Source organism: Oncorhynchus clarkii, chromosome 10, assembly GCF_045791955.1.
Source record: "Oncorhynchus clarkii lewisi isolate Uvic-CL-2024 chromosome 10, UVic_Ocla_1.0, whole genome shotgun sequence".
In the NCBI taxonomy this organism is placed as follows: domain Eukaryota; kingdom Metazoa; phylum Chordata; class Actinopteri; order Salmoniformes; family Salmonidae; genus Oncorhynchus; species Oncorhynchus clarkii.
The window spans coordinates 27,023,387-27,041,424 of NC_092156.1; the positions used below are offsets into that span (position 1 = coordinate 27,023,387).

Below are 18,038 nucleotides of genomic sequence, written 5' to 3' on the forward strand. Positions count from 1 at the left end.
TGCCGTCGATTGTCAATGTGACTATGATGTGTTTTTCCACAGAACGTGACCAGACACACACACACAATTCAAACACAAGGCTTGCTAAGTTCGTGACATGTCCGTGTTGCCTCTGCTCTCCGTCACGTGGAGTGGGTCACTGTGTGGCTCAGCAGAAAGCTGCCATGACGACTCCAGATCCACCCTGACACAATGGGTACTGCAGCATTCTGGGATAGTAGTCTCACTGTCTCTACTAGTTGTCTGGAAGATTGCCTGAGGTAACCGGCCAGACAAAACAGCAACAGTCGAGAAAATGTTCAACAGAGGCTTGGATATTGAATAGGAAGGGTTTTTAAATGCAGACATTTCGAATGAAGGAAAGGGGTTGACACAAATGAGTGAAATCTTCAAATACAACATCCTTTATGAGGGGAACTTTGCCCACTACACTGAATCCTGAATGTTTCATCAGCAAAAATATCAGTTTCCCATCTTAACTAGAGGTCGTCCAATTAATCGGAATGTTTTTTTTATACCTTCATTTAACTAGGCAAGTCAGTTAAGAACACATTCTTATTTACAATGACGGCCTAGGAACAGTGGGTTAACTGCCTTGTTCAGGAGCAGAACGACAGATTTTTACCTTGTCAGCTCAGGGATTCAATCTTGCAACCTTACGGTTAACTAGTCCAACGCTCTAACCACCTGCCTCAAGAGGAGCCTGCCTGTTACGCGAAAGCAGTAAGAAGCCAAGGTAAGTTGCTAGCTAGCATTAAACTTATCTTATAAAAAACAATCAATCTATCAATCATAATCACTAGTTAACTACACATGGTTGATGATATTACTGGTTTATCTAGCGTGTCCTGCGTTGCATATAATCGATGCGGTGCGTATTCGTGAAAAAGGACTGTCGTTGCTCCAACGTGTACCTAACCATAAACATCCATGCCTTTCTTAAAATCAATACACAGAAATATATATTTTTAAACCTGCATATTTAGCTAAAAGAAATCCAGGTTAGCAGGCAATTATTAACCAAGTTAAATTGTGTCACTTCTCTTGCGAGTCAGGGTATATGCAACAGTTTGGGCCGCCTGGCTCATTGCGAACTAATTTTACGTAATTATGACATAACATTGAAGGTTGTGCAATGTAACAGGAATATTTAGACTTATGGATGCCACCCATTAGATAAAATACGGAACGGTTCCGTATTTCACTGAAAGAATAAACTTTTTGTTTTCGAGATGATAGTTTCCGGATTCGACCATATTAATGACCTAAGGCTCGTATTTCTGTGTGTTATTATGTTATAATTAAGTCTATGATTTGATAGAGCAGTCTGACTGAGCGATGGTAGGCACCAGCAGGCTCGTAAGCATTCATTCAAACAGCACTTTCGTGCGTTTTGCCAGCAGCTCTTCCCTGTGCTTCAAGCATTGCGCTGTTTATGACATCAAGCCTATCAACTCCCGAGATTAGGCTGGTGTAACCGATGTGAAATGGCTAGCTAGTTAGGGGGGGTGATCGCTAATAGCGTTTCAAACATCACCTGCTCTGAGACTTGGAGTGGTTGTTCCCCTTGCTCTGCATGGGCAATGCGAGGGTGGCTGTTGTCGATGTGTTCCTGGTTCGAGCCCAGGTAGGGGCGAGGAGAGGGACGGAAGCTATAATGTTACACTGGCAATACTAAAGTGCCTATAAGAACATCCAATAGTCAAGGTATATGAAATACAAATGGTATAGAGAGAAATAGTCCTATAAATACTATATTAACTACAACCTACAACGTCTTACCTGGGAATATTAAAGACTCATGTTAAAAGGAACCACCAGCTTTCATATGTTCTCATGTTCTGAGCAAGGAACTTAAATGTTAGCTTTCTTACATGGCACATATTGTACTTTTACTTCTACAACACTTTGCATTATTTAAACCAAATTGAACATGTTTCATTATTTATTTGAGGCTAAATAGATTTTATTTATGTATTATATTAAGTTAAAATAAGTGTTCATTCAGTATTGTTGTAATTGTCATTATTACAAATAAAACAATAAAATTGTCCGATTAATCGGTATCGGCTTTTTTGGTCCTCCAATAATCGGTATCTTAACCAACACTTACAACACATTTGCTTAATTGTCTCCTAACCCAGTTCTAAGGCCACTTAGAACCAAAATGTATTTGCATTAAAAAAAACTCATTATCTTCTTTAAAAACCCTGCCATTTTAATTGATCTTCCTCGGGCCAGGCACAAATGAGGCCCCAAATTTGATTAGCCTGTATCTTAATTCACGACAACATCAACACGGTGGCAGGCAACAACAATGTCCTTGGGTCTTCCTGGATGTCTTTCTGCAGTCATCACCTCCCTAGCGCCTGGTCTTTAATTAGCTATCCATAATTAGCATCCCTGCAGTAGCTTCGGCTCCGACCAGTCGGGATGCACATGCTCAGATAGGGTAGATTGCGGGACGGCGTGGAGGTGTTAACCATAAACCCCCTTACCCTGGCGTGTACCTTATCACGCTTTGGCTAATGAGAAATGAGTGGAGGCCACAGGCCTTTGATTTCAATGGTGTTGCTAAGCACTTGTGCTAAGCATAAATCTGTTGTTCTGCCCCTGAACAAGGCAGTTAACCCAATGTTCCTAGGCCGTCATTGAAAATAAGAAGTTGTTCTTAACTGACTTACCTAGTTAAATAAAGGTAAAATAAAAAATAAATAATAAATAAACTAGCCCTTTCAATATTGTATCAAATGAGACGGTTTGTTGTATCTACCTGAAATTATTTATTGCGTTTCAAAAATATGTTGTGTTTTAGGCTTGTTTGAGAGAGTGAGTAAGAGGCATCTTTCCTGAAAAATAGCCTTGGGATCAGCTATTACTGTCCCAGTCCAAACCTTAAAGGTGCTACACCGAGAACTTCTGATTTCCACTAGATAACACAGCCACAAAGTCAAAGCTTTCCCATTTTGACTACAGATGCCGCTCCGGTGGTAGAAATCAATAGTTCGATTACCACAACCAACTACAAAACTGGCGGGTAAGCTACATTGTGAAACACTATCATTCCACTATTACTGCAGACATATTATGGAAATTGAAAAAAATAATATGTGTAGCATCTTTAACCATTGTGGACTAAATCAGATAACGGCTCCCGGGACAGTTGTTCGCGTAGCAATTGAGACTGGGAACAAGGACAGATTAAGAGTTAGAAAGGCAACAGAGTGTTCAGAGAGGATCTGGTATACTATGTGTGTGGTGTGTGTTCACAGTATATGTGTGTGCTTGTGTGTAACTTGTTGTCCTACCGTATCAGGACCTCAATGTCCTAAAAAAAAACAACTGTAGTTTACTGTAGTTTATTTAGTAAATATTTTCTTAAAATTCGTTGGTTAAGGGCTTATAAGTAAGTATTCGGCGCATGTGACAAATAAAATTAGATTTTGATTTGAATTCACCCGAATGTCCTGATAAGGTAGGAAAACAATAACTTTTTTCATGTCCTGAATTTGTTCAAATGCTATTTTAAGCTTAAGGGTTAGGTTTAGGGTTTTGGGTTAAGGGTTAGAGAAAATAGGATTTTTAATGGTCAAACATTCTTACTCCCCAAAAAGTCCTGAAATTACATGAAAATAAAGCTGTGTGTGTGTGTACAGTATGTGTGTGTGATGGTGGGGTCAGGAGGCAGACGCAGACGGAGGACTGTGGGAGAGACCTGACGGACAGGTTCACACACACCACTGGCCCAACTCTCGAGAAACGGAATAAAAACCTGGAAAATGTTTCCTTTCAATACAAGGACTGTAGCCGGGGACAATTTAATCCCTGGGCAAGGACAGAGGCTCTACCTGTTCTCAGTGGCCATCAATCAGATCACACACTGGGACATGGACACACACACACTTGTAGGTGGATGTATGTATGAGCGCATGAATGCAGACACACACATGCATGGAAGCATATGCTCACTGTCAATGAAAACGACAATGCTCAGTCTATGTTCCTTTGTGGTCAAAACATCTATTCCTTTCTGAGAAGGATTTGATCAGCGATATTGTGTGTGTGAGGCTATAGTATCCAGTCCTCCATTACTAGATACCTGGTTGGCCCTGTAAGCAGCATGTTCTGTTTGTGTTTGTGAGTGTGTGTGTAAGTGCTGAGCGTTTAGTGATTTTTGAGGTCGTTTCGGGTAGATCATGAAAAAATAAACATGGTTTTCGATTTTGATATAAAAATGAAAACATTAATGCACTGCGCGGGTTGAATGCTGTAACACAGAACAATTAATAAAAGTCCCGTGATGGTAGTGACTGCCCGTTACTGCTTATCAACTATCATTTATTCACATTACTTTAATAAAATATTTCAGTTGTGTATATTACATTTGTTTTATTTTATGACTTTTATTTCATTCCAAGTCATCATCTCATCTCTATAGAGCTGCTGCCAATGCTGTCTGACAAAATCACAATTTTAATAGTTCTTTAAAGTAAATAAGGCATACTTTTATGACTGCTGAATACCAACTATCAATCACTTAGATCATGTATTTTTAGGTAGAGCCATCTCGAAGTAACTGCTCTCTTTCCCTCTTGATCATGCATTCTTCTGTCTCTTCTCTCCTTGTCTGCCCCACACAGACCGAAAAAGTAGGTACACGCTAAACTATGTAGAATATTGGCCTGTTAAACTACAAATCCATACTACATCACACAGTTAGGGCTTGATCTGATTTATCTCAATAGAAACTGCACATTGAGGTCACAAAAAAAAGGTAACAAAATTAAATTAAAATAATTGAACCAACATCGGTCAATTAGTTGTTTAAAAAACATTTCGGTTATTTTTTGGTTATTCGCTCAGCAATAGTGTGTATTTGTTTCTGTGTGTGTGTACTTGTACATTGTGGCTGGTAATGAAGGTGCAGTACTTTCTATCAGTGTGTGTGCGTCTGGTGTGTGTTTACCTTGTGGCTGGCCCTGTAAGGGCAGGACGTTCTGCCCCAGCTCTCCATTGAGCCACAGCTGCATACGGATAAAGGGCTCCCGGCCCTTCTGGGTCAGCTTACTCCAGGGCTTGGGCCTGGACAGCATGTCGCTAACACTACCCTGAGACAGGCCCAGCACCTGTAACACGTACACACGTATTGACAAACAGACATGCACACACACGCACAGAACACAGACACATCAGCCAATAAATAATTAAATATACCTGAGCTCAATCACAGTAAAATAACATTCCAATGTATAATTACACTGCACAGAATGCATGCCAGCATGAAGCCTGATATTAGCTACTGTAAGCAAACAAAAACAATAGTCCATACTGTACAGTATGGACAAGTACAAGACACACATGCAAATACACAGAGATCATGCAGTTTTTCCTTCAAACCCCTGAGATCTGTACAGTACATCACTACACCGTCTGCTTTAGTTTGTACCAAAGAGGGTGTGTAACAGTTTTTGTTGGTGGAATCCTGGTTGGTGGCTACATCACTGTGTGATGCCATTAACTAGCTGACTGCTAAGAGAGAAAGGTTTACATGTGTCTAAATGGATGTGACAACTGCTGGCCAGTGTAGGATCGGGGGCCCTCTGTACTGTACTGAAGCTTAGAGGACCACATATATTGTGTGATGTTAATAGTGACCGCTTCACACAAATCTTTTTACATGTGTATGAATGGACTCATTCAGGAAACACACTCCAACGGAGGGGCTGAGTTAGCATAGTACACACAGTTTTGAACTGTGCTGACCGAGGGTGGAGGGCAGTTGGGTGACTCAGCGTAGATTACTGGAAGGGAGAGAGGGAAGGGGAGCAGTATTACAGGGGGGATGTGAGTTGACACTACACTGGCGCAGGATGGGTATATCAGGCAGTATAAGGACACGGGTATGGGACGGTACGGCGTAGGGTGGTATGGGACGATAGGGCATAGGGTGGTATGGGATGGTAGTGCGTAAGGTGTCTTGCACACCTTCTCTCCAAAGATGCGTTGGCAGATGCCGTTCTTGGCCAGCTTGTCCTTGACCTGCTGGGTGAGCTCGGCCGTGTCCACCTCCTGGTACATGTAGACCTCGTACTGCTCAGGCGTGAGCGGCGCCACCACCGGCTTGACTGGTTTGGCTGCGGGGGTCAATAGGGAACCCAGGGGCCCCAGGCTCAAGGACAGGGGCAGGGGAGAGGGGCTGCTCTGGGGGGTGTCAGCGCGGCTGGGCCCCTGGGTGTTGGTGCCTCCGCCGGGCTCGGAGCCGGCCTGGGAGTATGGGGACTCAGCCCGGGGCCAGTCCTTCCAGCAGTCCGGGGAGGAGATGGAGACGGAGGAGGAGAAGGGGGCCAGCGCCGAGGACGAGCCGGCTAGCCGGGGAGGCTTCTGGCGGAGACACAGAAAGGCACAGTCAGTTGGGGTGGTGGGGGAGTGGGGATGGGGCCTGCCACTAAAGGCTAACGGCTAATTGCAAACGGCACAGTCACTGTGGAGGGAGGGCGCTAACCACTAACGCTAATACATAGGTGGTTCCTCTTCCCCTATAAAGGATTAGGACACACCCACTGTCATTGGATGGATCCAGAGTGGGTATGTGGAGCAAAGAAACTTAGCTCCCATAAGTTGCTGGGTTAGGCATTGTCCTGCCTTTGAAAGTTGATAGTTTGCCATATCTGATGGAGACACCTAGCAGATTGTCTCCGCCACGTTGCTAAACCGGTTTGCGGTGTCGACACAAACCTCACACACATGCACACGGAGCATTTCGTCCCGAGTGGAGCAGCTGCATGTTACAGATGAGCAAAGACAATGGCCCTCTGTTTTGTGTGGTCTATTACAACACGGTCTTCCAATATCACCTTCCAAATACATCCAAATTACAGTTGCACAAGGGCTGTGTACAGAAGCTGATTTGAGTGATGGCCACCAACAAAAACTACAATAGTGAGTAACAAATCTCAGCAGTTTGAGAAGTAGCTAACAACAGACAAACAGCATATACTGTAGATGTTCCATCAGAGGGTATTAGCCATGAGTTTAGAAATGTGTGATATAGTGATATGACCAATGTTCGCTCTAAGCTGCGTGCACGTGCAGAAATATCAGCCCACAGAGAGAAGCATGAGATTGAACTTCACTCAACTTTCTAGAGTAGTGTTCACCAACCGGTCAATTGCGATCGACAGGTCGATCTCCAAGGCATTCCTAGTCGATCATCAAACATTTATTTAAAAATAATTATAAAGCAATGTGTTTCTATTATTTTTTTAAATTTGTCTCGGGCTGTTGGCGGTAGGTGCACAGCGTTCAGCTGCCCTGTGCGCCGGGTAGGCGAACTGTTGCCATTTTGAACCATTTCGTGTGTCTGAAGGTACAAGGAGGAGAAGGGGTACAAACTCTGCCTTCCAGGCTGGCCCAGAGAGCAAATCAAGTGCACTATAGGCCTACCGCTGGCCAATCGAATGGCTTAGATGACCGTCTCTGCAGTAACATAGCAGGCATAAAAGAAAGCTACAGCAAAGTTGATACTGTGAGATTTCAAAACCATGACTAGAGAGAATGTCAATGAATACAGCAAAGAGCTGCTGTTTTTATGATTGAGTTCATGTTTAAATTCTTACTCGGCATTGTCAACACTTTGTGTTCAACACTTTTATAAGCCATAAAATGTGCGTTTTTCCTATTTCCACTCAGTGCTACAACAAACACTGCAGCAGTAATGAATGACTAGCAAAGTGTATCTATAGGCTTGCGTTGTTATTATTATTAGCACCTTAGGTATTTTTTAATATTGAGGAATATTGAACTTTCTCTGTTCATAGAAGTAACAACACAAATTTGTGCATGAAACAGAAATAATGTGGTGCGACACGAGTTTCGCCATCATCTGGAAGACTGTGTCCCTTTACGGTCAGTGTCAGTGGAGGAAAGGGAGAGCGGAGAGATGTTGAGAGGCGGACCCTCAGTCTGCTGCTCTCTCCCTATGCTGAGACTGACCATCAGTCCAATTAAATAAAATACAAATCTAATTATTTAAATGTATGCTCACTCAGCTGTGCTTCACAAGTAATACAATAATGGATCTATTACAGGTGTGATCATTTTGCCTACCTCAATTTTTTTAAATACAATTTTTTTTAAATGGCCGAAGCAAAGCCAATATGCATTGATAATATATTGGGCCTATAGCTTACTGCACAAACATAACTGCTACAGTACGGTTTTTAATTGGTTAATGTTGCATAGGCTTACGTTTTTCAAGTCATGTAAAAAACAATCTGAGCGGTAGATCTCGGCTTGCATTTTGAATCAATCTGATCTTGACTCAGAAACGGTTGGTGACCACTGTTCTAGAATTTTCCCTGTTAACACCATCAACGTTTCCCTTTACCGTGGAAATTGTGATCGAATCAACGCAATATTAGCCACTTTCAATGAAACATGCCAAAATAAAATTAACTATGCAAGAGATTTTGTTGTAGGCAGAACACATCGGCGTAGGATTCTATTGCATTGACACGCACTACTCAGCCTGTACTCTACACAAACCAGTGCGGCATAAACAATCAGAGCTGCAGTAGGCCTATATGCAAATAGACCTTTGCCATTTACTTTGAACTGGACTGTGTTTACAGCATGAGCGGTTGTGAGTAGATGCGCTTGTTAGGAGGTCAAAGCATGTAGCCACATGTGAACATTTTGTTCAAATCCTTTGCTAGTTAGTGAATTATTAGCCCAGTTACAGATCATTTGTAGTCAGCAATAGGGGAGTGATTGCTTCCTACAAGAGTACAAGATTTTTACATTTCTAGACATCTTTGAAAAGCGAGTCAGGTAAAGAGCTTTTTTTTGTCTTAAAGGTTGTTGTATTTTGAGATAGGTTTGAATAAACTAAGTAGCCAATATACAGAGGGTAGCATAAGCGATCTGATTCTCTGTAATAATGGTATGGCAATAATAGTGCATTTTGTTTTATAAAGTGGTTTCTTGCATCAAACAACACAACAACATTTTCAGTCACCTTGTCTGAATGACAAGTGGATAAACAGGTTTATGTGGAGCCCTGCATGTTTTTTTTCAAAAGTATCATGGACTGTAGGCCTACATTGAACACCACACATTGGCAGCAACTGTAGGCTGAATGATAGAACAGCTATTTCCATGTTAAAATATTATGGGATGAATTTTCTCCATTGTTTTTGATGGTAGGCCTACAGTACATTATGATCAAATAGCCACAGTACCCTACATGGCCACTGTTAAAACTAAGTTAAAGCGGGTACAGCCTCAGTGTTCACAGTAAATGCGTGCTGGAAGTTACACAGAATTAGAGGGAACATTGGATATGACACATTCTCAGAACATTTTGAACATTGTGGCTGTGGCCAGTAACTGTCATGCAAATAACTGCCGGTCCGTTAATGAACAAAAACACATTTAGCATCTCCGGCCTTCCACGCATAGCCTACAAGCCACTCAAATCAAATCAAATTTTATTGGTCACATACACATGGTTAGCAGATGTTAATGCGAGTGTAGTGAAATGCTTGTGCTTCTAGTTCCGACCATGCAGTAATATCTAACAAGTAATCTAACAATTTCACAACAACAAAGGAATGAATAACAATATGTACATTTAAATATATGGATGAGCGATGGCCGTTCGCCATCTTGCCTATGCGGACCTTTGGAACGTCTACATTGAAAAAAGTATAATAAATCAATGTAATATAGCCTACACCGTCACAATAAATCCATGTAATATAGCCTACACCGTCACAATAAATCCATGTAATATAGCCTACACCGTCACAATAAATCCATGTAATATAGCCTACACCGTCACAATAAATCCATGTAATATAGCCTACACCGTCACAATAAATCCATGTAATATAGCCTACACCGTCACAATAAATCCATGTAATATAGCCTACACCGTCACAATAAATCCATGTAATATAGCCTACACCGTCACAATAAATCCATGTAATATAGCCTACACCGTCACAATAAATCCATGTAATATAGCCTACACCGTCACAATAAATCCATGTAATATAGCCTACACCATCACAATAAAACCATGATTTATTTTAGACAGGTCTAAAGAAACATTATGATATGAAGAAAATGAAGCCTATTTCAGGAGAACAGAATAGCATATTCTGAGTCATCCTTGTTAGGCCCTGATCTGTCTATGCCATATGGCTGTGGGCTACACTTGTTCATTTTGCAGACAATATTTGCTTAGAACTCTGTGGCATTATATTATGCTAAGAAGAATATAATTGAACATACAGTGGCTGAATAAAATAGAAAGGATATGATTGAGGGAGTGCGGCACATGCGGTTATTCTATGTTGAGTGGTTAACAAAGTGATCATTTGAAACAGGTCCTCCTATATGCTTAATTGAGTTATTTATGCAAGTTTTGTTGTTAGGCTAAATATTTTGATTTCTAATACATTCTAAGGCTGCATTTTGCGACAAATGTATGTTTCTTGCACAGGCTGCACACAATTCATCAGTCTCTCACTCACAATTTGACAAGCACTTGATAATACTCTCACTCATCAGACTATTTTCAATGTAATGTGGTCTTTACATATAGCCTACTAATATATGTGTGGAAATATTTGAGGATTTACTATAGAATGGCCCACAAAAAAAATATGTCATCCGTAGCCTGCACTCGAATAGCGAATGGGCGAAGCACTTACTGCGGTTATGTTTTTAATATGCCAGGTAAGCTACACCAGTTGTAAAGCGGATTAATGTCCTTAATAATTAAAACAATTGCAATAAATATAGTTGCACCAGAAAGATGGGATCATCTTTTAAATAGTGGCAGGTCAAAACTGCCATTTTGCAATGACTGGTCTTATAAGAACATGCGTTTCACTTGGCTCTGTGGGCTCCAACCCTGTTCCAGGGGTCCTAGGCCTACAGGCTGTGGGCTCTCCAACCCTGTTCCAGGGTCCTAGGCCTACAGGCTATGGGTTCTCCAACCCTGTTCCAGGGGTCCTAGGCCTACAGGCTATGGGCTCTCCAACCCTGTTCCAGGGGTCCTAGGCCTATAGGCTGTGGGCTTTCCAACCCTGTTCCAGGGGTCCTAGGCCTACAGGCTGTGGGCTCTCCAACCCTGTTCCAGGGGTCCTAGGCCTACAGGCTGTGGGCTCTCCAACCTTGTTCCAGGGGTTCTAGGCCTACAGGCTATGGGCTCTCCAACCCTGTTCCAGGGGTCCTAGGCCTACAGACTATGGGCTCTCCAACCCTGTTCCAGGGGTCCTAGGTCTACAGGCTACGCTTAAGATTTATTTGCCCACTTTAGTTGCGATACAAACCCTATCAAAACATACAGGTCTATAGGCTAGGCTACATGTGCATGCAACTATGATTTGAAAAAGTCGCAAAGAAATGCATGCACTGTTTGCATATAAATCTTGTGCAACATGGGCTTATAGGAACACATTTCATTTCATGCATTAACCAGAAATGAGGAGCTGACTCTCACTGTGCAACAGGTGATCATATTCCACTCAAACTCTGAATGCCAGGGCTCTCATTAAGTGTATGATTATATTTTAGATTGCATTTGGATTGATGTCAGAGTGATTAGAGGGACAATAGAGCGCTGAGTACGAGGCCATTAGTGACTGGCTGTTAGCAAGTTTGGTAGGCTACTAATGACCATCAGCAACATCAGAGTGCAGTTTTGGAGAAGCCTAATTACGGTCATGGAATTTGACTGTGGTCATGACTGCCGATGTGGCGGTAATGCGGTGACCGTAACAGCCCTAACTGTGGCCAGACCACCATGGTTCAGAGGTGAGAGGTCATGAAGGCAGAGTGTGTGAGGTATTAACGGTACTGTACCTCCTTACTGTCCTCCTGACTCCGCACGTCGTCGTTCATGCTAGACGTGACTCCCCGCCCCCCGGGGTGCATACTATTCCACCATTGGTCCCTCCAGGAGCCCCGCCCCTGCTTGGTCCCTCCGTCCATTAGAGACCCTCCTCCTACCCCGCCTTCTCCCACCACCACCTCTCCTGCCTCCTTCACCATGGCAGAGTGGAGGTCCAGGAGGGAGGAGGGAGAGGAGGATGGGGGGATGGGGGGCTTCTTGAGGGAGAGGGCCAGGGGTGAGTAGGAGGCCGGGAGAGTGGAAGCGCCCAGGAGTTTGGGAGAGAGCAGGGCCAGGTCAGAGGTGCCCATGGAGGAGGGCTTGAGGATGGGCTCCAGGGCGGCCTGCTGGGCCTCCATCTCCCTCCTTGCCTGCTCTAGGATGGAGCGGATGGTCTCGTCTGAGCTGGAGGATCCACCTGAGCCGATACTACCACCACCACCAATGCTGGACGAGGGAGGGGTCTGAGACAAGTCCACTGCAGGGAGAGAGACTGACAGAGAGGATACACAGTCATCAGACAACACTACAAATGTCATCAACACTCAACTTCAGATGATGCTTCATGGCCCACATATACAGTGCTAGGATAAGTGGAGGATAATTCTGGATTTTCTGTTTGATACCTGAAGTTCTACACAAAAGGAAAATAAATGCTATAGTAGAAACATATGCCTTAGATTTAAGACATGGTCAAGGAAATGTTTTCTACATCCCTTACAGAAACAGAAGGCACAACAGTCTTGTAGTCTGTATTTGGTTTGTATATTCTCGGTGTGGGGTCACACATTGTTTAAGGTTAAATCCATTCCTCACCGAGTCTGAGACTTTGTGCATATTTTGCGAAATAGTTGCCCATGCCTCGGGGGTAACCTGTCTGTCGTCGCTGTCTGTTGTCCACCCCATCTGTAGTGGGTGGCATGGCGTCAAAAGGGGGTTAGCACGAGGGACATCTCTTAGACATTCTAATGGCGGTGTATGGGGTAGTCACTAGCACTGTTTGACATTAGTTATGGCATTTGCAATTTAGGGATACATGTCAGACCCATTAGATACAATTGGGAAATCTTGATCCAACCACATCACATCCTACTGTATGTTCCTCCACTTTACTTCACTTTTGTATGAGGTCAACACACTAGGAAGTTCCTTCATCCCTTCAATACCCACCATCCCTATAATTTACTTATAAGGGGCATGCAGTGTGGTATGAGGGTTGGGGGTCAGATGAGAAGCTTCAACAGCAGGGTTGAGGTCAATTTATTTTAGCTCTGTCAATACGGTAAATCAATTGGAAATTCAAACCAGACCATGGTGTAGAGTAGTTTCCATCAGACACAGAGCAAAGAGAGGAGTTACTCACCAGCCTTCTGGACCTGCAGCTCTCTCTTGGCCTGCTCCAGGATGGACTTGATGGCCTCGTCTGACCCACTCTCCGGAGTACGGATCCGCGTGGTGATGTTACCTAGGAATGGGCAACAAAGGTCAGTGGTCAATGGACTGTACCAAAGGGAGGGACGGCGGGAAGCAATGGGGGTGATAGAAAGTTGGGGTAATTAATAAATGTTGCTAGTATTTGACTTCAATATGTCACAGGTGCACAGTCATAAGATACCCAAAATATAGCTGAATGTTTTGAGTTTGAGAAAAGTGCTACTTTTCCTATAAATATCCAGTAAAACAGTAAATTCAGACAAGCTGTGAGACGGTGAAGTTTGAGTCTACCCACTGTCTCCTGTCTAAAAGGAACCCAAGGAGACGTTGCTCCTAGCCTTCTCCTTCATTGCGTTCTGACAAACCGCGACGGCCCCCCTGGACTGCAGTACTCCCCATGGGTCTCCCTTTACAACACAGCTCAATCCTGTTAACACAAGTGGCCAAGGCTACACATGTTCCTCATGAGTGCTGAACAGAACACTTCCAGCAGCCAGCCAGCTACTCTCTCTCCGCAACAATGGGAACCAGACTTTGGACAAGCTCCATAAGAAACATAAGACCTGGTGTTTTGGACGGGCTTCAGAAGGGAAGGCTAATTGCTGTTTGGAGTTAAACATGGAGGGGCCAGACTAACGTGGCTTCCAACTTTCGGCTTCCTCTCCTCTCTCTCTCATTTGTCCTGAGTGAGTGGTCGGAGTAATTGGGCAAGGTCGTGCTCGCTCATGTGTGTGAGTGAGGCAGGGAGCAGCTGGCTACATGGGGGGTGAACTGCAAGTAATTCATAACAAAAAAGGGGTCTGACCCAGACAAGGGCAGGTAAGTGCTCCCCCCGGAGTGGAGACATGGTGGCCTACCAGTGACACCAGTAAGACCCAGCACTCTCACTCATACACAGACACACACACGCACAGTCATGGTGGTGTTTGGGCACAGCTGCCGGGTCATGGGGACGTGATGTAACCTCTCTTTCACAGTTTTGTTGAGGCCACCACCGCCTGTAAAAATAAAAAGGTTTGAAAATGTTTGTGTTTGTGGCCTACCGAAGTGCCAAACAGCATGTAAGCACCACAGCTTTGGCCATTTTCAGAAGGCATGAAAAACTGCATGGTTTTGTGGAAAGTACATAGTACAGCATATAAAGGAGCTTTTTAAAGGCTAAATTATATGTATGAGGTTTCGCCCTGATTTCAGACTGGGAGAGAGATTGCGTGGGCTGGTTGGGACTGGATGTTTAGACTGCGTTTTACGACGCACCCTATGGGTTCAAAGGGTGCCTTTATAAACCCCTCCCTGCCTTATCCTGTCCCTGGGTTTTCGCCTGAGGTAGAAGTTGCCCTTAACCACCGATCTAGGACCAGATAAAAAACAACCCTTAACAAGGAAGAAACATATCTGACCCTGTATCAGCCTCATCCCTGTATTTTGAACCAGACTCCAGGCCAGAAGTGGTAGAGTGACTTTGACAATGGCTAACTGACACAACAAATTGGACAACATAAAAGCCGACCAAAACACTAAACCAACCACGATAGGGAAGGCAAAGAACAGACCTGCCCTCGAGGAGCCTTCGGAGCCGGTTCTTCGCTTCGGAACCTCCTGAAACACTCTGTTCAGGTTCTGGCCTGGGTTCTCTGTTGGAAAACAAGCGGCGACAGATAAGATAAGTGTCAGACCACTGGACTGCCACATGGATGAGGGGAGACACTGACCTAGGCACAGGTCTAGGATCAGCTTACACTCCCCAAATTCGAACCTTAAACATTAGGCGGGAAAACTCAAAACGGACACTAGATCAGTGTCTAGGAGCAGTTTTATTCTACACAAATGGATATAGTGGTGGTAGTCAGGGCATTTGCTATATAGAGCTATAGATCTACAGTTACTAGACCACCACAACATCTAGACATCTGAGCAAAAACCCTAACATTTGGGCAAAATCAATTCAACTTATTTAACATGGACGAAACCCATAAGTGATTTACTAAAGAAGACAGCTCTGCTACCCGGCCCGAGCGCGACAGGCCCCGACATTATACATTGGGTTAGAGCCGGTTAGGGCCTGTTTTTTCATCAATAACTAGGGTACGGGCTGGACATCAACCAAATTGATTACTAACATTTTGAAGCTAAGCCATTTGCTTATGCTGCGCAGAGCATTGTCTGATTCGACAGAAGAGTATTATTTTCGGTGAAATAATAATGTTCCTTAGGTTGTCGTAGTTTAGAGTGACGAAAAGTAGGTAGCCAACTGCTCTCTCATGCCTCATCATTGAGCAGAGAAGTCCCAAAGAAGCAGTTGCAATGGTTACTCACATGCAGAGTCATGAACAGAGCGCATGCAGCGCTGTGAGGGAGCGGGGAACAGCAAAATGCATCATACCGGCTTTATTTCAAATCAAATCGTATTTGTCACATACACGTGTTAAACAGATGTTATTGCGGGTGTCGCAAAATGCTTGAGTTTCTAGCTCCAACAGCGCAGTAATATCTAACAATACACACAGTCTAAAGTAAAGGAATGGAATTAAGAATATATAAATATTTGGACGAGCAATGTCAGAGCGGCATAGACTAAGACACAGTAGAATAGGATAGAATACAATATATACATATGAGATGAGTAAAGCAAAATATGTAAACATTATTAAAGTGACTAGTGTTCCATTGGCCAGTGATTTCAAGTCTATGTATATAGAGCAGAAGCTTCTAATGTGCTAGTGATGGCTATTTAAGATGGTCTTGAGATAGTTGTTTTTCAGTCTCTGGGTCACAGCTTTGATGCGCCTGTATTTCTTTATTTTGAAAGTTATATATCTTAACTTGTTATTCTAACTTCCGTGACGCATATAAAGCCATCCCCCGTCCTCCTTTCGGAAAATCTGACCACGACTCCATTTTGTTGCTCCCAGCCTATAGACAGAAACTAGAACAGGAAACGCCCGTGCTCAGGGCTGTTCAACGCTGGTCCGACCAATCTGATTCCACACTTCAAGATTGCGATGATCACGTGGACTGGAATTATGTTCCGCATAGCGTCGGACAATAACATTGATGAATACGCTGATTCGGTGAGCGAGTTTATTAGCAAGTGCATCAGTGATGTTGTACAAACAGAGTCTATTAAAACATTCCCCAACCAGAAACCGTGGATTGATGGCAGCATTCGCGCGAAACTGAAAGCGCGAACCACTGCTTTTAATCAGGGCAAGGCGACCGGAAACATGACCGAATACAAACAGTGCAGATATTCCCGCCGCAAGGCAATCAAACAAGCTAAGCGTCAGTATAGAGACAAAGTAGAGTCGCAATTCAACGGCTCAGACACGAGAGGTATGTGGCAGGGTCTACAGTCAATCACGGACTAAAGAAGGAAAACCAGCACCATCGCAGACCACAATGTTTTGATCCCTGACAAACTAAACAACTTCTTTGTTCGCTTTGAGGACAATACAGTGCCACTGACACGGCCCGCTACCAAAACCTGCGGGCTCTCATTCACTGCAGCCAACGTGAGTTAAACATTTAAACGTGTTAACCCTCGCAAGGCTGCCGGCTCAGACGGTATCCCCAGCCACGTCCTCAGAGCATGCGCAGACCAGCTGGCTGGTGTGTTTACGGACATATTCAATCTATTTTTATCCCAGTCTGCTGTTCCCACATGCTTCAAGAGGGCCACCATTGTTCCTGTTCCCAACAAAGCTAAGGTAACTGAGCTAAATGACTATCGCCCCGTAGCACTCACTTCCGTCATCATGAAGTGCTTTGAGAGACTAGTCAAGGACTATATCACCACCACCCTACCTGGCACCCTAGACCCACTCCAATTTGCTTACCGCCCCAATAGGTCCACAGACAACGCAATCACACTGCACACTGCCCTAACCCATCTGGACAAGAGGAATACCTATGTAATAATTCTGTTCATCGATTACAGCTCAGCATTTACCACCATAGGAAGGCCCTGGGTCTCGACCCCACCTTGTGTAACTGGGTCCTGGACTTCCTGACGGGCCGTCCCCAGGTGGTGGGGGTAGGTAACAACATCTCCACCCTGCTGATCCTCAACTCTGGGGCCCCACAAGGGTGCGTTCCCAGCCCTCTCCTGTACTCCCTGTTCACCCATGACTGCGTGGCCATGCATGCCTCCAACTCAATCATCAAGTTAGCAGACGACACTACAGTGGTAGGCTTGATTACCAACAACGACGAGACGGCCTACAGGGAAGAGGTGAGGGCCCTCGGAGTTTGGTGTCAAGAAAATAACATCACACTCAATGTCAACAAAACAAAGGAGATGATCCTGGACTTCAGGAAACAGCAGAGGGAGCAGCCACCTATCCATATCGACGGGACAGTAGTGGAGAAGGTGGAGAGTTTTAAGTTTCTCGGCGTACACATCACGGACAAACTGAAATGGTCCACCCACACAGACAGCGTGGTGAAGAAGGCGCAGCAGCGCCTCTTCAACCTCAGGAGGCTGAAGAAATTTGGCTCGTCACCAAACACACTCACAACCTTTTACAGATGCACAATCGAGAGCATCCTGTCGGGCTGTATCACCGCCTGGTACGGCAACTGCTCCGCCCACAACCGTAAGGCTCTCCAGAGGGTAGTGAGGTCTGCACAACGCATCACCGGGGGCAAACTACCTGCCCTCCAGGACACCTACACCACCCGATGTCACAGGAAGGCCAAAAAG

General features: G+C 44.2%; 1 protein-coding gene across 2 annotated transcripts in view; it reads right to left on the reverse strand.

The window, feature by feature from the left end:
* Positions 1–18,038, reverse strand: part of LOC139418207 (homeobox protein cut-like 1) — a 205,615-nt gene that overhangs the window by 21,899 nt on the left and 165,678 nt on the right. The window contains exons 15-20 of one of the 2 annotated variants that reach the window (XM_071167481.1): positions 14,890–14,970; positions 13,266–13,367; positions 12,719–12,808; positions 11,875–12,395; positions 5,986–6,381; positions 4,967–5,126 (exon numbers count right to left, since the gene is read on the reverse strand). In XM_071167481.1, coding sequence (XP_071023582.1) covers positions 4,967–5,126; positions 5,986–6,381; positions 11,875–12,395; positions 12,719–12,808; positions 13,266–13,367; positions 14,890–14,970 — 1,350 coding nt within the window. The remainder of the gene's footprint in view (positions 1–4,966; positions 5,127–5,985; positions 6,382–11,874; positions 12,396–12,718; positions 12,809–13,265; positions 13,368–14,889; positions 14,971–18,038) is intronic. The other variant, XM_071167482.1, reaches the window with a different exon arrangement.